This window comes from Anopheles funestus, chromosome 2RL, assembly GCF_943734845.2.
Source record: "Anopheles funestus chromosome 2RL, idAnoFuneDA-416_04, whole genome shotgun sequence".
Lineage (NCBI taxonomy): Eukaryota > Metazoa > Arthropoda > Insecta > Diptera > Culicidae > Anopheles > Anopheles funestus.
Window position 1 is genome coordinate 62,594,464 of NC_064598.1, and position 23,404 is coordinate 62,617,867.

Sequence of the window (23,404 nt, forward strand, 5' to 3'; positions counted from 1 at the left end):
ACACAGACGTGCAAAAGACTTGCGCTCCCGACAAGATCGAAACCCCCTACGGCAAGGGCCACAATACCAGATTGTGACGTCAGCGAATTACTTCTTCGAACAGAAACCTGCAGCACATTCCACACGCGCAAAGCCCCAAACTCAACAACAGAGCACGCGGAAAAGCTTTCCGTTCCAGGCGCCTCCATCGGTGTAGTTGTATTTACCCCACACCACTACCAACACGGTCGCGTACGTTCGTGACCGATCGTGACCGAACACGGATGTAGCCGTCGCCGTCGCCATCGTGATCATCGGCGGTGTCAGCGGTAGCGTTGGTGGCGATCTTTGCACGTTCACTTGGAGTAGTTCCGCAAATTCCCAGGACGCACACCACGTACGACGGGGCAGGCTCCAATTGCTTTGTGGTGTGGCAGGCAATAGTAGTGGTGATGCTTTTGCCCTGTCGCGTCGGATCAACTCGGGTCGATCACGCACTCGGCCGCTCCACAGACGATATAGCATCACTAACACTTTCGTCTACGGTACGCAGCACGGTGCGGACGTGATCTTTTTCCGCAAAAAAACAACACCGACAACACGCCGTACCGGGGATTGCCGTTACCACCATCGGTTACGTTGACGGTCTCCACCGTAATCGCAACCAATGCTACGGACGACGAGCGTAGAGCAGTCGGATGGCGGTTGTAGTTGTGTGGTTTCGTGTCGGTTGTTATTGCTGGTGGTGGATCGGGCCGCTCTGAGCGTGAAGTAATATTCCGCACAAAACATTTCGTTCGAGATGGAGCATATTTCAGTTTAAACAGAACATTCGCTTGCGTCGGAAGCAATCGGTGTGTAGTTTGGGTTAGTTGGAGTTTAGGTTTGTTAATTTTTTTTGCATTGTGTTTTGATAGCAAGTTTTGTTCATGATCATATGGCAATAGCAGTGAAAAACGAAAGTTCGGATACGTTTTGTAAATTGTGTAAATACGATTTGACACGATAAACTATGATTATTTTTTGTTTTACTGATTGATAACAAAAGTGTTGAATGCTGTAGTGTTGATCTATCTATTGGATAAACGTTGCGTAAACATTTAACTTTTTGAATCACAATCTATCATACTTTCCTACCCACTGGATACCATTCCACTGACACACTTATTTCCGGTCTGGTGCACTCTTCCGGACCAATATTCCTTCCTCGATGCAACGCGGCCACTGTAACACGGTCCCGCTTGTGCGGTTTTTATCATCCGTACGTTCACTTTCCTTTATCCGGTTTTCCGGTGATCACTTTCCTGCTTACCAGACCGCTCATAGATTCGCTGGCGATTAAATAATTTCACCAAACGATGTAACATTGCGTGCCAATCATGCAAAGCCAACTTTAACACAACCGTGGATCGGCAAACCCGTTATATATTACTCAACACGGCCAGTTCGGGCGCGCAATTTGTCTGATTTCGATTTTCTGGCTGTTTCCTTTCTCCGTTTTCCGTTAGCAAAACAACTAAAAGGCAAACCAGTGTGATAACTCTGTGGCGGATGAGGTTGCTTTTTATCTTTCTACCACCATTCTGCTTGGGGAGTTGAGACGAAGAAAGTGAAAAAAGCATAGCTGAGAAGGAAATGAATATCATGCAGTGACGCGTTGTTGTGGGGATGAAATCGAAAACGTGATCATAGAAAGTGAAAATGCAAAAGATATGGGAAACCATTTCGGTAGGGAGCTATGTGTCAAAGATGATGCTACGGCTGTTGGAATATATTACGTGAATGAAGTTTGCATACTGATCGTGTATTGTTGTATGTTCGTGTAACAATATTAATTCAGTTTTGCACAGTGAAGTTATATTACTCCTTCACATTTAAACATTAGTTCGCATTTAGATGATGATCCACCATCTTTCAAAGTTATGTACATAATTAGGGATAAAATTAAGCGTTAGCAAGAGTCACTTCACGACTAACTCTGATTAAAGTTATTGCTCTCTTTATGTGCCTCTCTCTCTCCTTCTCTCCCTATGTCTGATCTGAGACCGCAACAGGTGTTTAGTAAAATAATTTGCGATCGTGCGTTTTAATGTGTTACCTTCTCATGCCAGCATCCAGCACGGAGACAAGTGAAAATTTGTATTACTTAAGCTTATTTTTACTCCGTTTTTTTTTGTTTTTTAGTAGCCAAAATAAAAGTGCAACACAGCACCAGTGAACGGGTGTACGGTAAAGTGAGACATAAATTAAACAGATAGTGAACCAGCAGAGAAAGCACGTCTCTAAACACGAGCACAAGTGTGTTGATTATGTAAACGTGATTCCAGCACTGTAAACGGATTTCAGGAGGTTGATTTGTGAGTGTCGTGTGTCGTCGCTGTACCTTGTGTGTATCTTCCCGAAAGGTAGCTGTAGCCTGCACCGTGTAGTGGTAGTTTGTATGAATGTGCGCGGTTTTTTTTGTGTAAGTCGGTATCACTTTTCAACCGTAACCAGTATCACCGCATCTCCGTCGTAGGGGAACACACATACACATCCTGGAGATTTTCTTTTGCGTTTCGTCCGTCACAAAACAACCTCAGCACGGCACGGCTCTTTGGAAGTAGACAGAAGAGTCCTCTTGGTGCCCGTGAGGTAACCGATTTTGTGACAGAAAATCTCACCCAACTTATCATTTGGCACGGTCTGTGCCAGCGGGCAAACGGTCAATTATCGCAAAAGTGTACATCGTTCCCGATCGGTTTACAAAACGGAACGAGCCACCGAGTGAACGACACGGTTGTTTGATGATTGAATAATCTCACCGTTTGAAGACGACAGCCACAGCGACGAGTCTGACGACTGCAGGCAACTTCGCTCAAGTTCCCAAGACGCAACGTTTAACCGGCTGCAAAGCAACACCGTCAATTCATCTCAGCTACAGCGTGTGGTGAGTAAATGTTCGCTTTTGTTTGTACGCCATAAGCACAGCGCTCTAGGGTCGCCATTGTGTAGCGTTGCTTCTTCGAGTGTTCGAGTGTTGCTGTTTTGTGCTGGTAAGCAGCACGTGCAAGGCGCCAATCGAGAGAATGGTGATGCACGCGATTATTTTTCCAGATATTATCCTCCCGTGCAGTCGGCGCCGGTTTAAGGGTGAGAAGGTGATATTAATTATGCGATCGAGGGCTCTTTTTATCTAACGAGCAATAAATGAACTTCAAACGCAGAAATACCGCGTCGGTACAAAAGATTCGGCAATGGCGGCGCCGACTGCGCGTGGGTTGACGTAACCTCAATGCTTTACGAGTGTTTTCTTTACAGCTTGTCCGAAGCTGTCCTACATGTTTGTTACTCACTACATCTGTTCGAGTTGCTCATGTACCATGAACCGTACAAAATGGTGCTGTGATCGTATAGTGCAGCAGTACAAATAATTTAATCGTTTTACTATGCGTGTTAATCTGCCTACAGGAACAAAATGATGATCACTTGTGCTAGGAGTGATGATGATCACTAGGAACAAAATGATGATCACTTGTATTGAAAAAAAAAAAATAATAGAATGATTTATGATCCACACTACCAGTTTGGGCTAGATTGGAATAACGCCAATTGAACGCTTCCTCGTTTAGTAGCCCTTGGATTAGCAAAGCTTTAAAGCATTCTTTTCTTCATCGCTACTGTACATCACTGTTTCACCACACTCACACGCCGTGGGGAGGAATTACTAGGGAGCAAGATGTGTAAAGCAGAATCGTTCACGCCACATTTACATCAGCTAAAGGTTGCGCCGCTTTGCAAAGCTTCCTGCCCGACCGGTAGCTCACGCGGCGTTTGCAATGCCAGCAACTCGAAGGTGGCGGTACTAAATCGCACGTAGAGGCGTTAAGAAACTTTCGTGCAGTGAGATACAACACACTCGGATGCGGGTATATGGCAGGCACGGAAACAACACATCCATCATCATTTCACAGATAAAGTGTAAATGTGGATGGGAACACATCATGGAGGTGGAATTAATATTCAGTGCATGTTAATGTTGTGTTCAAATTTCTTTCCCATTATTTTTTCACCGTGAGTGCTATTGCGCCGTTTAACAAAAGTTTTTTTTTAATAATTGTTTCAAATTTCAACAACAAAAACAATTGCTTCCAGTCCTATAGTGTTCAGCAGCACACAAAAAACTGAATTGAGCTCGAATTTGCATATCCAGCAAATTCAGTGTATTTAGTAACTACCAAACAGAATTACTCATTACTTTTTCATATTTTAAAATTAATTCACTTACGCATCCAGGTCAGAAAAAAAGAGTTCTTTGACTTAACGATATTGTTCGATAACTAAGAAAGGAATTGACCATACTCCTTGGTTCGTAGCAAGTAAACCCTTGAACTGAATCTCTTAGAATTTACTAACGATTTGTATAGAACGGAACATGGCGAGACAATTGTTGCGCGCTATAATCTTTAATACCTCGCCTAATCTATCATCACTGTGTTCTGTGGCACACTTCGAATCCTTTCCGGATCAAATCGTCGTAATGCCAATAGCTACAACTAAAGTAACCATGCTCACAGTAGCCGTGTTACCCTAAGTTCATGATTAATTTTTCTGACCCTGAGCTCCAACTTCAACCGCGGGGGGAGGCTTTTGTTCGTTCGCTTCCCTTAGTACGGCCCAGGGCTAAGCCATCGGACGTACGACCGAAGCGAAGATTGTCCACGTTGGAGTGTTTCATTAAACTTTCAAATGAGACGTCTAGTGGAAGCTTAATAAGCACCACGCCGGTTGCAGTGACCAGGAGTTGCTGGAAAATGGTAATCAACCTAGGTGGACAGAGTGGCTTCTGACTTCTGGTCCCGCGTATGTCTATCGACCTGGGTCTATGCTAGGATTGTTGGGGTGATTTTAATTGAATTTTTCCTGCCGTCTCTCGGTTCCCTCACGTCACAAACAGTGGGCTCAATTAGGAAGAGGAGTTTTTTTTTCAACATTTCCACTACCGTTTGCCCAGTTGGACATTCGGAGCCCAAGCAGATGGTAGATGGTTTTACGCTCCATGCGCGATTTGTTTTGCCCACGGTTGATTTTCAACACTTAACAATCGAGATGGTTGAATGTTTTGCGTGTGCTGTTGCTGTTTGTTTGTTTGCATCTTCCAAGCACACGCGTAGTGCTGTGTACAACGACGTGTTTAACAATAGACGACAAGAACTTCACCGGCAAAGCCGGATGGTGGTCTTCTTTTGCGCGCAACCACAAATCATCGACGGTTTCGTAGCCCATCACAGCAGTTACTTCTGGCTGAGTAGCGTTTTAGGCCTGATGGTAAATGATGGGAATCTTCTGCTCAAAAGACCCCGGCATAGATTCAATGGCTCTGACTGCACATTAGCACCATTTTTCGCGAACAAAGGCTTTGCAGAAATTGGTGGATGTCGCGAGTGTTGTTGGCTTCTTGTTGCGTTCTTGCTGTTAAAATATTGCATATTTTTTCTCGTTTTGAATTTATGATCTAACATTAAAGTGTGAAAAACATACATCTTAGCGTAATTCATCATATGTTTTGTGTGTATAATTTTACCACGTCCGCATTCACGACTTGCCAAATCAAATTTTATGGTATTATTATCCTCAATCTTCTTAGAAGGTATGAATTTTGAAAAGAATCAAGATAATCCAAGACCGATGGGCAAGATTTATTTGAACCTCGAGTACAATAAAAAAAGATCGTTACCTATGGAACGGCCGTATCTCAATAATATCATCTTGACCGAAGGCTTCTACCACCTCCAACCAAATGACCTTAGGAGCTGGTATGTTTATTGAAATGTGTGCTGCCTTTTGCTTAGCTACAGCCGCACAAAATCGCATCGTTTCGCATCCTCACGTAGGCTCATCCTCGAAGTTCTAAGGGACAAGCAGAAACATAAACGAGCGCGATTTACAACAACCGCACCATGATGTGCATGATGAAACGTATAAAAGAAGACAAAATCACTGTAATGTGCAACCGAAATGGTTAGATGATGACTTCTCGCCATGCCGTTCTCGGCACACTTTGGAGCAGTTTCCGAACGGGCTCATCAATAAAACATGATCCACGGAAAGCATCTACGGGTCCGTTCCTTCATAAGTACCGGTCCCTCGGGGCCTCCGGATCCGATGTGTTTTTTTCCGATCCAAGTGGTGGCCAGTGTCATGAATACATATTTATGCAGATTCATGTCTTTAAACACCAATCAAATCGGGGTTCCCCTCGCGGCTAACAAATGCTTCTACACGCCTCTAGGCATTCGTTCCGCCGCATCCAAACGGCGGCATTGTGAGGTGCAGACGCGAGATTAATGCTTCTTTAAATTGACATAAAACTAATCTCGCATTAACCATGATACCATTGCCAGATGTATTGGTGTGGTATTTTTTTTTTTGTTCAGATATTGTCCAATTAAAGATCATGATTTGAAGTTTTTGTTTTACTGTTTCAAATATTTAATTAGTACTGAAGTACAATACGATAAATTTTAACTTCTTTCTGTAAGTAACAGTGAACACAAATATCTGGGGATAGCATCAAAGGTAATGTCACGAGTTCATTACACCTACAAGTGCAAAAATCCGCTATGAACTAGGAGCGTGGTATAACTGTTTCCTGCTCGACGCGTGAAGTACGTTCAACTGCATCCGAACGTGAAGGTTAACTTGCCAAATTTACCAAACCATAGCATGATCGGAATCTGTTGAATCAATTTAGCTTGCCGAAACGGTTGGGGGGTGGATTCTCAAACACTCATACCTGTAAACGCATAATGTACGGTGTCTTTTACACACGCGGTTCACACATGGAGAATAAACAAAATGCCACGTGAGGAAAATGGCAACATTAAGGAGCAATACACCCTGCAAGGTTTTACGGTGGCTTCCACGTACAGATATTGGTACCAAATTAAGCATTTTATTGTACCGGTTTAATGTTGTTCCAGTTGTTGACACCTCTTTTATGCATCGTTACTTTAATTCTGTTTAAATTGCTTTATTTATAGTGGACAAAATTGTTTCCTAATTTTTTCAGAGAAAACCCTGAAAATCCCAATAATTGTACAACAGAATGGGAAAAAAGGCTAAATTTGTGTATTTTATTGCGCTTTTACATTTCTCACTACATGGTTCATTAATTTCGTATCGTAAATTTGTCATACTTTACCACTCCATTAACAAGTTGTTCAGCAGTTGTTTTGTAATCACTTCTTCTGTTGTGCATGTAGTTAATGGTATGTGTGTTTGTAGCATTTTTTCATCATTTTTTATGGTAACACATAAATATTTGTCATTAATATATTACCCCAAATTTGATTTTTTCAAGTTGTTTTCTTGTTTGGTCAAAAATTCCACGTTGTGTTAATTGTTGTTAAACGTTAACGGATCATGTTGTCGTAATGGTTTCCCCCGATTTCACTTAAACAAATTTCACTATCAACCATTCCTCGATCGATCGTTTCTTCGATTGTGCGCGTAACGGTAGCGGTTGCTCCATTAAAAGTTGATCCCTCATTAGGGAGTAATACTTTGTCACCGATTGCAACTTTATTTATCGCCATCGAAAGGGACGGTTGTCTCGGTGGAACATTACCGTAAAATCAGTCACCCAAGATACCGTACGACATTGGTGTCAGCCGAGAAATAGCAGAAGAGAAAGAAACGTAGCCGAGTTGTCGAGCAAATTAAACGACAGTGTTTGGTGGTGCACGTTCCGGGACGCGAATCATTTTCGTCAGAAGTGAGAAGAAGAAAAAAGTATTAACCGGGCAAACGGGCACATAAATTAAATCGCTGTCACGATCGGTACGAAAAATAAGGATGATTGGTCACGACCGATGGATTGCGACAGTGTGAATGCAGCCCAACTCGATGCGTTTCGAAGATCGTCTCGTGGTGCGCTAGTGACGATGGGTTACGTTTCGGGCCACCGCTAAGGAGAGGTTCTTTCAAACCGTCCCAACCGAGAGCGCGGGGAAAGTTCGCGGCACTGGGGAAAGATAAAAAGCTAGTGAGCATCGCTCGACTTTTTTCTCCCCGAGGTGAAGTTTAGTGCAACCAGACCCCGTGCTCTCCAATTCGAACGCATTGTGTAACTGCAGGTTTAAGCTATCGCTCGAAACGCAAATGCTCGGGACCCAAAGTGGCGCCATCGATTTGTCGGTCCAAAGATGGCTTACATCATACATTTCGCGACCAAATCTAGTCCGAACGGGTGCCCGATTGCATCGGCAGACGAGGAACGCAGCCGCAGGGCCAGAAAAATGAATCGATAATTAATTACTTTTGTTTGTTTTGCCTCCGATCGTACGCAACCGAACAAATGGGACCCTAATTTGAAGCGATCAGTCCACGGGGTGCTCTAAACCGCTCGAAAGCACGATATATCATCGCAAAACGATAAATGGCCGGTGGAGATGGGTGAGTCAAATTATTGAACCTTCTGCTATTGGGACGTGGCGATTGCCAACTAAAGTCGAAATACCATACGTTCAAGAAGAACTAGAAAACAAACTTCGTGTGATGCTATCTTTGGAATGGCTTTGGAGCTTCAAGAACACAAACGCAAGAAACGACCCAATCGGTGTAATGATTTTGTTTCACGACGTTTGTTGAAACAGTTTCTAGCGTCAATCTTTCTCCATTAGCTGGTGGCAAAGCATCACGATAGAGACGTAGCTATAGCAAATGAAATTATCAGCTGTCAGCCAATTTGCTCCGAAAAGACAACTAATCGAAGGAATGGCAAATTGAGATTTCCACTTAAACATAGCAAAATACGTGGTGTCAGTACAAAACATGTAACCTCACTTCTGCAGTAGAATACTTGCAGAATACTGTTGCTCAGTGAATGTCACAAAGATAACATGAAATTAGAAAATTGGGTAGAGTTGGTTACTAACCATCGTCTATTATTAAGTCATGGGCCGAGAATCAGTGTTTTTTATATGGTTATAAGACATCTTTAAGTCGTTTGATGTTTTAATCTTAAACATTACTCAGAGATTTCCAGTACAAGTCCGGATCATCCGCATAGCTAGCATGATCTGGCTAGCATGATCTTAAAGTAAGATACTACCATACTAAAGGTTAACATGAATGACATTTGCTGGAATTTTTAAAGAACTATTACTAATATTAAATTGGGAGTGTTATCGTGAGAAAATAATAATATTCTGTTTACTTTTAAATTTTATTTGGAGTAATTCTTGATTATCGAACTCCTGAACAACAAAACGATGATAAGCTCAAATATTTCATAAACTTTCGTAATTTTTTAACCGCAAATTTGTGTGTTTTCGCAAACGAAAGAGTTTATAATTTCTGATAAAGATTGTACAATTTAACTAATTATTTTCTTTTACAAACGAAATAAGACTTTGTTTATTAACTAGTGAAGAATATAAACATTGCATAAACTACAGTGCCAATACCGATGCCAACAGGTTTCATACTTTACGCCATCTACCGTTGGCCGGAATTGATTCATAACTCATAAATGACAGTGCCACCGGTTTCCGTTTCGTCTTGCGCTGTGCATGTCGCCTCGCATAACAAAACCGTAAATTAAACTCTTTCCCTTTTGCACTTCCCTCAGAGGAGTTCGGTTGTATTATTGCACGATGGCAACATATATTTTCGCCATGTTCCATTTAATCTTTTGCAACTCACAATCAAAGCTCACCGATTGTCGTGGGGTAGGTATTTAAGCTCTAAGCTCTGTTACTTCAACAATGCCACCGGAATGGTAGCGGCACCACCAAGAAATGGATACGTGTGCACATTACGATCGAACGGGCGAACATTCACCAATTTGCTAACCAAATAATTTATACACTTCCCATTGAGAAATATGCGCCAGAGCTCTGATGGTAGCCCGGGAACACCGTGCATTGTGAAATCAGCGTGTCCACGTTTGATTGAGGGAACGTCGCGACTGTAAAGATTGTCGTTACGATCTGACATTTCACCCCACGGTCGGATTGACTGTTCTGATTCGTGCCGAAGGACATACGCTTTGAAGGGGGTGTATTTTCCTCCCTGTAGGAAAATCTCGTTTCTCGATACAAAACTCTAACGGCGAGCGGAAGGCATATACAGTAGAACCAGGCAATTATTGGATGAATATTGTATACTTAAGTTTAAGGAGAGTTGTTGACACGATCGCCCATAGCCCTCTAATGCCGTAGATACACCGGAATTAATATTTACAACTGCTGCTCGAATTCCGTTGCGTCGTTCGACCCAATCCGCATCATAAATCATTATCATTCCCATGAAACATCCAACGTCCAGTGAGCTGTCGGCGCTAGAGAACCGCAATACGAGCTGCGCCCCAACACTGGTTTGAAGGTTAAATGTGTATGTCCGTCCGTTTGCCCGTCGCCCGTTAAGAGGAACGTTGTGTTTTTTTTTCGTTGTACAATTTTTGTTAGGGCTCTCGATCGGTAAAGTGATTTGCTGTCGATGGTTACTGCGTATGCGGAAATATGACCAGCACGTTCTCTCGCAACGTACCGCTACATACACATAAGAAGAACACGATCGATGTGAAGTAGTTGTCGCTGCGAGGCGTATTGTAAAATTAAGTTCTAGATAGTCCGAGCATGTCGGAGCGTAAAAATACGCCACTGAGCCATGGTTTTTATGTACTAATTATATGATTTATAGCTTTTTTAAATAGCAAATTAAAAGTTAATTTTAAAATTTATACAAATAACATAGTTTTTGCTTAATTTTTGCAAGAGTTTAGACAAGCTGCATTAAAGGTGTTCATACGTTGATTACTTTGAAACTAGAGAAGGTAGAGAAAAATCGTTGCTAAGATAATTCAAAGCTAGTTTTTAGTGTTTACAATCTTTACTCTAACATACCGCTAGTAAATGAGTATGCTTATCGTCTCATAACTCACATACACCCTCAATCTTAAATCCATCATCCGTCCCACCGGCAAATAAAGGAAATAATTAGCAAGTGCTGGTGCATCGAGCGTGAACGAGCACATAGAACGCAACTATTTAATCTTACGACAAAATGTGTGATGCACCGCACCAGTCATCCTAGGGACAGTGTGCATATGGAGGAGTAGTGCATCTGCCACTGCTGGAAAGGGAAATGTCAATTAAAAACCTTATTCTTCGCCTTGCTTAGTACCGGGCATTAGGTTCAGTGGCAATGGTAACCGTCCTACACTACTAACACACTTGCCTCGCTCGATGATATAGGAAGCAATTGGAATAGAACCACATGTGGTACCCGGCCTGTGCACTTAGTGTTTTAAGTCCCTCGCCCTTCGGAGAGCTTTTCCGTCCGGCGATCACCAGCTAGGGATAATTATGAACCTGTATTGTGCCGTACACCGCTAAGTACTCTGGTTCAAGCTAACTGGCAGCGTTCAGCAGTATCATCGTGTCGAATCGATTTGTGATTTAATATTACGTGACTGTCCTTCGCTGATTGCTGTCGTTTAGTGGCAGCTACCGTAATGCTGCAACCCAGCCAGCTCTGCAGCTGGAACACGTACACGTGTATTTGTTTGCTTGTACTGTGCATTGATAATATGGGTGACGATCGTGGCCCAGTCGAAGGTTGCTGGTTGGAGTTCAAGGTTTGAAGTTGAAACAAATGGTATCACAGCTCGTTTGACACTTTGTTTTATGCTGTTTGTAACTATTTTCGCTCGATACTACCCATCATCATCTAACAAGCAAGTCCCGCTTTCGATGTATAATTTTTCACTATTCTGCTTAATACATTTGCAAGAAATTAGAAATCAATCAACATTTCTTGAGAATACAAGCAATAGTATAAAAACACTGTGTTATAACCTTTAACAGCTTGCAACGCTTGACACACTGCAGGTTTGCAAATGAGATGGCGAATAACCCCAAAACATATGCACAGTTCGCATGGGTACGTTCTGCTTGTATTGGTCAGATGTGTCACAACAGCTCGGTGCGTTATTTCCTGCTATCACCTCAACATTCAACCACCGGTATGTGGTTATCCTCGACGAATGTCAACGGCGCCGGTAGTCACATTTTTCTTTACCAATCTTCCCCACCGATCATCGCCGGTGCAAGAAGTAGAAAAAAAAATAACCAAACAAAACCTACCGCGGATGCAATTTGTGTCCTTTGCGTCCGTAAAAGGAACCGATCGTTAAGCGAGTGGCAAAAAAACCGGACACCATCGCATCGCTGAAGTGGCAAAACCCGCCGATGGCGGTACAGTGTGTGACACATGACGGTGAGTTGTTTTCGTCGTACGCAAACGCAACTTCACAGAATGACCCGATATCACCTCGAGACGCACGTGTAAATATTCATAAATCCGGACAACGCAATGGTGACGCATACACATCAGGGACATGATTATAGCGGACTGAAAGCATCATGTACACGATACTGGATCAGCAAACGATAAAACAAAACCATATCGCGCAAAGTTCAATGACAGCGAGGTTACTTTTATACGCAGCTTTACTATGCTGGTCAATTACAAATAAATACACAACAGTACTTCAAACAAATGAAGCTTATCCTCTAGAAACATCTTGTGAATTCGATGAACTTTACCGTAACCACAAAAACACCAACAACATCTCAATCATCCGTCCAACATCCTGTCAGACGATTTCGTATTGTTATTGTATTTTGTATTGTTATAAGCTTAACTTATTACCATACCGAACAGGCAAAAAATAGTAATCAAGAATACTTCATCAATCCATCCAACGTGTAGCCTTCGTTCTACTGCCGATAAGTTGCGAATAACCTTGATAATGTTTTCAAACTTTATGCTTCCATCATCCGCAATATTTGAAACTGGCATCTCATTGAGCAGGCAACATATGAAGGAAACGGATTCATTGCAAAGAGAATACAAGCGATAGATCACGTATCTACGTGAAGGGCCGTTGACTCAGCATAATTCTCATTTCTGTTATGATAGTGTATAACAACTCTCAAGAAAATACCTTTTTTATTCAAAATCATCTATTCAGGATCAATAAGTCCATTTATGTTTCATATTACACTTCTTAAGTACGTTTTTGCATTTAGTAAATAAGAATGAAATTTTTAAAATATTATTATAAACCTTTTTTATGCAATAAACATCAAATAATCCTTAACAATTAAAGCACAGCATCTCAACCTAAAACGCAAAATAGCATGCGATCTTCGATTGTGATAAAAATGCATTGTTTTTAATTATTTGTTAAATATAAACTATTTAACTAATATTTAAATAACTTTTAAGTACAAGGAATGGTGCGACTTCTTGATAAGTTTTCCACATCATAGGATATGTCCATGATTCATTTTAAGGATCTATCTAATAGAATAATCATTAGACCTCGACTCTGTATCACGCCTAGTCTGTACAATTTCTGTTCTGCTGCACTACAAATAAAAAATCATTAGACAAGACGCGCTCATCTTTAAATAGTGGGTCTTTATTGCCAAACTAATGATCCCAAAATTGTGCAAAAGTCCACTGATTATTATAATAACGATTCGTTTCAACAACTTCTTGTTTAATTTACAACGCAAAGAAATGCCCCATGTGTTAGCATGGTTAGTCACCGACTCCATTTGCTTTCGATCGTGAGCAATCGTTCAGCCTCACGATAGACTCACATCCACCTGTTAAGAACAGTTTCGCACTTGCCATTTTGGTGAAATAAGTTACAAAACATTTTCTATATGGAAGGAAGAAGAACTAATCTGGCTTTTGCCACTCAATTGCACTTGCAAGCAATGTTCACGCAACAAATGCGGGTTTAACATTGTCCGGCAAATACACATGGTTGCTGTAGATCGCTTTGTTACCACAAACTCACAAAAGGAACTAAATGTCTGCAAATTGTACGGAATATGCTGACGATTGATTCGTAACTGGACGCTCATTTTCCACCTGACGACTAATGCTTCATCATGAGTGATCGTCGGTGATCGAGCTTGAGCTACTTCCAATGATACTTGTGGGGAAATAAAGGGTAGAGTCGTACCTTTGACTCAACCATTGAAACGTAACCTTTACTCGAAAGTTCAACATCATGCAATGAATTGGGTTGGAAAATTTATGTACGTCCGGCGTTTTCTTTCCTCTCCATGAGAGCTAAAATACATGTCATGATTAATATCATGGTAGCACATGATAGTTATTATTTTACAAGATTATGTAACTTGGCCTCTTTTCTCACTCCGAATCAGTCCACGGATCTAACCAAATACAATCGAGATGCTCAACTGGAACGCACAGGGATATTGAAGGTGTCAGAAATATTAAACGATTTCCATTTGAGTGAATTAACTAATTAACTAGACAGTGGCATGTTCGTAGGTCGTCATTCACACGCCGGGCAGCAAACAAACTATCAATCAGTAAGCGTAACAACGTTGCAGGCGCCAACGATCAGTGAAACAAAAGTGCAGAACCATGACATATGGAGATGCACCTCTTTTGTGCGCCTGCCGAAGGAGAACCTAAATTACATGATTGAAATAATAATGCGACCGTTTGGAACTTCTTGCACAATCATAAGCGGTGTAATAAGTTATAACGCATTATTTGCTGTTATACATTTCATTAAGTTATTAAACATGGTGCAATGCATCAATCATCCATTTTTTTTGGTGAATGATAGAAATATATATGAAGCAAAAAGGGAAATAAAAAGAAAAAGGTACAAATTTATAATATGTTGTACAGATATTGCAATAATTGCAAAAATTCCCAGAGCAAGAGAGAGCAGAGCAGAAGTTATGGCAACTAATCATTTTACTACCATTGGATGACCATATCGTAACAAGCGATTCTTGTTCAACAAAGCTACCGGTTTTTAGCGTAACTAAACACAATCAGTCTTTGCAGTTTTTGTTGTTGTAATGCTCATAAGTATGCTCACTCACCTAAACCTAAACCTCATAAAGATACTGCAATTGCAGTTAGCAGCCTTCCCTTAGTTCGAGAATGCATCTGTCGTAACGCAACATGGACACATATATGCACCTAACAACAGCACAGAAACAGCATCCAGCACTGCTCGGTAGGAAACCAGTGCCGCTTTTCGGTTACGGAATAGTTTTGCAACCTACACACCTTCAAATTAACCCACCGGCAACATATGCGTCACAAACATTGTGCACATACACACACACACTCACGGGACGGTGTGCAATTGTAACGTATTCAATTGTGTACACGAACTAGCCGGAATTTGGCCACAACCGGATGGTTAGGTGCATTTTCGAATGCAAATACCCTTCGTTTTAAATTTTGCGGTTCAAAGCATTCATGGTAGTACCATTATGGTGGTAGATTCGTGGGAGATACTTAACCCACTAATTGTAGTTAGGAAGAATTGATAAATAATAACTAAAAAAAATTAACATTTTTTGGGGGATTGTATTGAAATTATAAACATATAAAATAAATAAAAATTTCAGTTTTAACACAATGAAACCCAAGATCCTCTCCACAGCATAATGTGAACATCTTTTTACACGCTTGTGTACTATATTTATGGTCCCTAATGATCGTTTCTTACACTTGAACATATCACGGGCATATAGACAAGTGCTTCATGCCTTAAAGTTTTGGACCGTGGGCGGTTACCGCTTTACCACATCAGAATGTAAAAATGAATAATGATAGTCGGGAATCACTCTTCACAGAGGCGCACAACTTGGCTTAAGCGCGTTAGTGTTGAGAGACGTTAGATGAGATAAGTGAACATCTAATAAATGACTAGCATTTCGGCGCATTGCTTCATGCTGCTTCTCAATTATCATGATTTCGTTGGTGTTACCATTTACGGTAATGCTACTTCTGTATAAGAAATTGTATACCTCCTCGGTATCTTTACAACTGGAAAGAAATAAAAAATACTACCGTGAAACAAACAAATAGTTACAATATTCAAATTTTACAGTGTGTTACATTATTATACGATATACATATGTATTTTTTTAGGAAGTGTGGGAGATCTTGTTCCAAATATTTTTTTTTGTTTTCAAATTTTCAAACACATTACATTTCAGCTATATTTTGAATAATGTTTTTAAAAATGATTTTATGTCACGAAAAATATAAGTTTTGATAGTGTTTAAATAGTTATGTTGTGGTAATTATTTATTATTATTATTTAACTACTATTTACCATGTACTAATGAAAAAATGTATGAAAGGCTAGTAATAAAATGATTTATATTGACTATAGTTTTCCTTAATTTAAGTAAGTAATTGTGAATCTATCGTTTGTTGTACAAAGGATGTAAAGACATCCTAGAAACTGGCGCAAATGCGAAAAATAGCTATTCAAAATGCTTCTCAAATTTTGAGGTCCAAGAAGTAACAATTTATAGCAAAACTACAATGTTATATCAAATATGACAAATTACAATTATACAATGTAAAATCCAAGATTTTTTTTTCAATTACAGTAAAGTATATCTCTATGAATATATCTTCTACATTCAAATAATTCGATTCTACAGTGGAACTAAGCTGATTAGACATACAACAAATATGAGCAGATTTGATTCGTTTTTCCACAAAACATAGAAAATTATTTCTTTAATTTTCCCAACTAAAGAGAGGAATCGTAACTTTCTATTTCTGTTTCTATTTCTCCTTAACAATCAATTTTTCGCAAATAAATGTTATGCACTGTATCACTAGACCAACTGTCGTGAATGGCGTAAAGTTATACTAGTTTCACGCAATAATATATTATCGTTTCTCTTGGTACTTGGTTTAAATAGTACTACTGTTGTCACATAACGCAATGCGTTGGGCAATTTTTTCGATCACTTTGCCCAAGGGGTTACATTTGCATCTTCTGTTGAGGTAGGGAAAACAAAACCAACAAAAAAACGACTTGGCAGCCACTTTATTCCAAACGACCAATTATATTCGTCTCCGTTTAACTGTCCTCACCGTGCCAACCCAAGTTGGTCACATGCCTTTTTTTTGCTGCCGGTTTTTTTTTATTCCAGGTGTGAAGCGTTAGAGCCACCGGTTGAGTAGTTCTTCCGGGTTATTGTTTCACGGCTGGTGTCATAATATGTTAACACTGGCTCCGTTATCTAACACGCCACCCCGACGGCTGTTACAATTGTGGCGGTGTTTTTGCTTTGTTTGTTGAATGCTTCGTTCGTGCTTATGTAGATTTTTAATAAACGTTCTCTCTTGTCATCTTCTCGTTCCACAGGTTTCTCCACCGACACGACATTCAAAATAGGACCTTTTTGAACAATGAAGGGTTGGTTTGACGCGTTCCGCGATGACGGAGCGCCAACGCTTTACTCATTCTCGAACCGGACCCCCGTCACTGGCGATGTCTCCATCGTGGCAGTTTGTGTACTGTTCGCCACCGTTTATTTGGCGTTTCTGGTCATATTTCCCGGTGTAAGGAAACAGGTACGTAGTGTGGGGTGAATTTGAAACAGCATATCTGAATCATTATAGATCGCTTGGAATTGATAAAGTTAACGATTTTTTAATATCATACATAACAAAAAAGCATACACAAACATACGAAGTTATAGCAAACCTCTGATTCGAATCTAATTTGAAGCAAAAATATGCTCATTTTTTTTTATTTGATATCTTTTCCATTCGCTATTAAAGGCAACAGATCGGCCTAACGTAAATAATAAAATAACCTTAATAGTTTGTAAAACTATGTTGCAATGCACATAGCTACTTTCACTGTTCATGTGTTCAATGTAATGGTTGCTATTTCGTAGTTGTTTAACAACATTTACATATTCAAATTCAAATTTGCATAGTAAGCGTAAAGATGTGCTCAATGCTAGGTTACCAAATTGAAATAATGAAACGAAAAAACAAAAACAAATCAATTACTCAAATAAAATCGCAATCCAACGCACCATCAGCTAAGCCGGTTTGCGATCTGCTGGTCCAACATTTGAAGTTGTAAAATAGGTTTTAGTCAATGTAAATATCTTGCACGGAACGGTCATATCACAGCATCGCACGATCTTCTCTACCGTACTTGGGGCTTTCACACGCTCACATCCCGCTTGCAGCGTGACCGACAACTAATGCAAAGTGCGACATTGCACCAGCGCACAACTTCACGGTGGTCCCAAAGTGCGCCCATTTTGGGAAGATAATTTTATGCGTTTAATGAGACACGGTATAAATTCATGTCAAGAAATTATGACCACCCTTCCCAGTTGTGCCGTTCGTCGGGAGTTGCGTTGTCCACTCCACGACCGACCGTTGCGTTCATTGAGGATTACGAGGGGTAACCGATCGATCTCGTCCGGTGGTTGCAGCAAATGCGTGAATTTCGGCACGTTGTGATCAAACCTCCCACCGTTCGGCTACCGATTGGTTTCGCACTGACCGACCGATTCGATCATGCTGCGATTCGTCTCCTGCTCAGTGATTTGCACCCTCGGCGTATGGCCGATTGATTGATGGCCGATAAATTGATGTTTGCAAACATTTGTTAACATAGAAAGCAGAAACGGATCATTTCGTAGGATTTGTTTCTGTTTTACTTACACTCAGGCATACACGCGGTTTCTTTCGCGTTGGCTATTCTATTCCCGGGGAGAGAATTTTCAAACGGGTGCAAACGAGTCCAGGTTAAAGGCTGCCCACTGTAAGGTTGCGCCAAATTGATCACTTTGGTTGATTTATTGCACGATTAGAAGCTGCAAACGAGAAACATACGGGTTAAGTGATTTATTTGTACCGCCTGCCTTATACATCGTGAGCCGTACGCGTGTGTGTGGGAAGGTAGTGTATAATTTGTAGCTTACAAAAATGCCTCTCATGTTTGTAATTAGTAACATATGTAGTAACAATCGAATATTGTATTGATTAACTTCACCCGTTTCAAACACCAGTTGAAACTGTTTAGCTTTATGTTTTGAGCCATTTTAATAATAATTTTATTCTTTACTTTTATTTTTTTACAGAAATTTACAACATTCACCACCGTTACGTTAAGCCTATTTGTTGGACTAGTCATATTAGGTATGTGTAAAATGGTGTACTAACTTTATTTCTTTCTACGGTATCTTTCCCCTTAAACATTTCATTTAACTCCACTGATTGATCCTGCACATAACAGTGAAAATCAATGAAAATTTTAAATCAGAACAACCTATCACCAATTAAAAACAATCAACAAAAAAGTATAAAAAATATAGCAATTCAAACATGATGTAGTTTCAATAGCAACTAGCAGTAAACATAGCCTTATAATTATTATTTCTGATTTTGAATCAGACTCTGAAGTTTAAAGAATTTAAGACTCAAACTGAAGAATTGAGTTTGTTTTGTTCTGTACGACTGTTACGAAGAATGACGACTCTTTAAAACATTGTTAAATGTCTAACGATTGCTGTTTCTAAAAATGCTTATGGCTATTTATTTCGAAATCTTCATAAGTTTACAAACAGAGATTTCTAAAACCAGATTCATAAGTTTTAAAAGAATTTATGAATCGCAGAATAATAATGTCATAGGCAGATTTTCTCATAAATTAACTGAGCAGGTCTTTTCCACGGAAAGTTTCTCAAGAGCGTAGATACCGAGAAAATACGAGAATAGTTTGCCAATTTAGCTTTTCGCATAACTTTTAGTTATGGTGATTCACGTTTAGTTAAGTGATTCACGAATCTTTCTATCTAGTCTTAGATTAATTTATGAATCTTTTTATATTAATGATATTTAACATTCATAAAAGTTTTGAGATTAATTAGTCTTTGGTGATTCAACCGAGTATGCGTGGAATAAGGCAAAGAACAAGGAAAAATGCTTTGCGAAAATTGTACACTTCAGCCTTTCAATACAGGCTGACAATACGGCTAAATGCCGTTATAATTAAATATAAATAAATAGTTTTTGATGATGTTCTGAATTATACAAAAATTCAACATATGCTTCCATTTACTCTACAGTAAAGATTGATTAGTCACAAATCCACTTTTTTTCATTTCCATCAAATTAGTAAATAAATCTATAATCCCAGGATTGCGTGCAAAGATAAAATATGTATATTGAATTAAAAATTTTGATCATGAAATGTGAGACCTGAGAGACCAAAATAAACAAATCGGCAATATAATTTATTCATTAGTTACAAACAAGCTTTGTTGCCAAAAATATGCTTTCCATTCATACGCAATTCTAATTTTTTAAATGATTGTTCTTTGCTAGCTTGTACAGCTTACCAAACGTAAGCGACTGCTGTCTCGTGCGCAATCAGCTCATTAAGTTGTATTTTACTAAAAATGTTATGCGAACTTTACAATGGAACATCTTGTTTTGGTCTGACCATCTTTTTGCTAGCCATGGTTAAGCATTGAGCATAAAACGAGCGTCACTTCCTCTGGAGCGATCCATGCTGCCTACAGTTGTGCAAACTGTACCGCACAACGGACAAAGGCACCTTCGCTGACCATGCTTAAACCGTTTCCTCTACTAGCAGTGGCAGCAGCAGCAGCACTATTCTATGCCCGGATGTGCGCTTTTTCGCTGGATTGTGTTACTAGAGGTCTATGCGGCTTAGCTGGGATTTGCAGGGTTTTTTTGTGTTTTTCTTTACAGCTCAAATGAGTCGTCAGTTTTCTTTTTTGTGTATCCTTGCTTTTTGCCAAAAGAAGCACTCAAAAGTTATATATTGCTGTTAATGAGCTCAAATAAAATCTCCTACATCGGGCAAAGGAAGTGACTGAATTGGGTCCGCAAAAATGTACGAACACAAAAAAAAGGTTCATCAGCAGCTTAGCAAGTTTTAGCTTCTTTAACCCCACAACCAACCTCCGTCTTGGTATCGACGGACCGGAACAATCAGCTTACAATCGCCATCACAGGTTGTGGCCATTTCCACACGAAGGTCACAGCACCGCCATCGTTTCGTTTGGCACTAAAGCACTAAACTAAACTAACTATGATCTTAATTCCTCATCTCTTCCTTATGCGTTTGTTTGTTTCGGCTTCTTCTGCTGTACTTCTTGACCGGCTGACATCCCCCTTCGTAACACTACCGATGGACAGTAAGTCGTCTTGGCTCCGGCTGGCATGTAGCTCAATCGACAATCGTTGCACCGTACCGTGCATTTTCCCGGGAGAAGCTGCCCGCCCGAATCGGTGCTCACATTGGGCTGATGCACATCAACATCACACTGACGGCGCTCCCGGTCGGTAACTGGACACCGCCGGACATTGATTTCAACGAACGTTTCAGCTGGAATCAGGCGAATGACATGGGCAACTCGTACCGCGATGCGCTACAGCGTGGACTGCCGTATCCGATTCTGACGGTGGCAGAGTACTTCAGCCTGGGCCAGGAAGGGTTCGCCTGGGGTGGACAGTACCGTGCAGCAGGATACTATGCAAGCATTCTACTATGGTACTGTGCTGTGCTCGTAGCGTGAGCGCTTTAGCGTGACATTAAATTTGCACTGCTTCACTTTCTAGGGCATCGTTTGCCGCGTGGCTTTTGATGAATCTGCTGCTGGTCGCGGTACCTCGCTACGGTGCCTATACGATGACCCTGACCGGTGCACTGCTGATAGGGGCCAGCATCGGTTACAGTTCCATGCTACCGAAGCGACCGCTGACGATCGTTATCGAAGGTGCACGAATCGATTTCCATCTGGGGTGGTGTTTCTATCTCGTACTCATCGCAGGTAATTCGACATTGGTCCAACTCGACCATGAGGATCCGATTCATCAGAACTTTTATGTCTGTTTTCTCTATTTTCAGGCGTGCTGTGCTTTGCGATCGGATTAGTCATTTCCATTATTGATCTTGTGTGGCCCCATCGATTTTCTACCATCTTGGAGGTAAGAATACGACACTTTGTTGAAGATCGTATTTAATACCGCTTCCCTTAATCGCAGGTATACTATGACACACCGTACGATCGGCACGTAATTCTTGAAGAGTCTCATGACGTTAGATATCGCAAACGCAATAGCAAAGGACTAGAGGAACCACCAGGTCTTGGATCTCGTATCCTGAGGTAAATATATAGACTGATTTTATCTTACCAACGATAGGGGTTTGATACTAATCGTTTTATGATGATTTCTTGTAGACGTCTGTCCTCCAAAACTCGCGATCAACATACCGATAAGATGGGTATCGAAAACCGTGGATTCCAGCACGATGTTCCCAAATCACCGTGGCGTTATCCATTCCGGCGGGCTCAACAAACCCCTCCGCAAGGTATCCAGCGTACAATTTCGCAGGACTCCACATCTAGTATTGCGTCTGCCGCTGCCATGTCCCAGTCGCTCCATAAGGTGGCACTGTCGCGAATGCTACCGTAAGTGATTCGTGCTTTGTACAACCAAAACGAACTGAATTTATAACTTTTATTTTTTGGTTCTGATTTTGCAGGAAACCTCCATTGGAACGTACCCGTGAAATTTCCAACTGGTAAAACCAGATAATATGTACGCCATGTAGTGTGTGAATAGTGATCGCACAACGCGCACCTTGAGCCGCCCTGTCTCGTGCGTGATGATCTTTTTTTGTGATATTTGTAAGAGTTTATACAAAACTCCCACATTTAGCAACGATGAGTCCCAAGTATTTTAACGATTATCTTTTATAAACACATTTCATTTTCAACGCTGTACATGGCCAGATAGCCATTAACATTTACAAAACATGCAGGCGCTAGTGGATTCGGGTCCATTTCGTAGGGAGCTCAATACATAAATAAGTTTTATCCATAGTCTTTGACAAATACTAAGACAAATGATTTTTCTAAATCACAATTGAATCGTAAACGATAAGATGGAACGTGTAACGCAAAACATAGATGCGAACCCGAATGAAAGCAGATCAGTTTTAAGTTATTTATTGTTCCTGTACCAGTGCTAGTGACGTAGCAGTTTCCATAACGCGTACCAACGCGAAACGAAGTGCTTATAGCGCTGATGTATGTTAATCATTGCATTGTAAGACCGGTTTGTAATAATTTAAGGAAGATTGTAAACTATTACTTGACGAAGAATCTGTGACAACGAAGAATATAAATGGACAAATGGAATAAACGTTCAGATTTGGACAGAAGTGGTATACTTGTGTGTACTTGATTTGCGTATAGAACTACTAGTGATGAGAAACAAATATATCAGCAGAGTATACGGATATAGAAATTTCTTCTAGAACTGCAAAAAAATTAAAAATATTGAAGAACACAAGGGAATCCACAAACTTGATTCATGGCATAACGATCCGCTAACGTCTGCTATATTTTATACCGCATAAATATTATTATTTATTTTTTATTGGTAATCCACCCCTCACCACGAGACTGATCAGCTAGATCACTAATCTTATGTGGTATTAGCGGTATGTATTGATGGCGACCCAAAAGAGCTTCTGTTGGCTGCTCTC

At 40.5% G+C, this 23,404-nt stretch overlaps 1 protein-coding gene across 6 annotated transcripts; it reads left to right on the forward strand.

Moving 5' to 3' along the window:
• Positions 1-732: 732 nt before the first annotated feature.
• On the forward strand, positions 733-23,077 carry LOC125766137 (dual oxidase maturation factor 1). Of its 6 annotated transcripts, none has more exons than XM_049431816.1 (10): positions 733-846; positions 2,164-2,908; positions 17,216-17,424; positions 18,960-19,017; positions 21,046-21,400; positions 21,469-21,680; positions 21,758-21,837; positions 21,895-22,016; positions 22,092-22,322; positions 22,397-23,077. In XM_049431816.1, exons 3-10 carry the CDS (start codon positions 17,260-17,262, stop codon positions 22,437-22,439), a joined length of 1,266 nt encoding a protein of 421 aa, XP_049287773.1. In that variant the 5' UTR covers positions 733-846; positions 2,164-2,908; positions 17,216-17,259; the 3' UTR covers positions 22,440-23,077. The 6 variants fall into 6 exon arrangements, with proteins under 6 accessions (XP_049287773.1, XP_049287772.1, XP_049287775.1 ...); XM_049431815.1 differs by having other exon boundaries at positions 756-862; XM_049431818.1 differs by having other exon boundaries at positions 761-833.
• Positions 23,078-23,404: the final 327 nt, after the last annotated feature.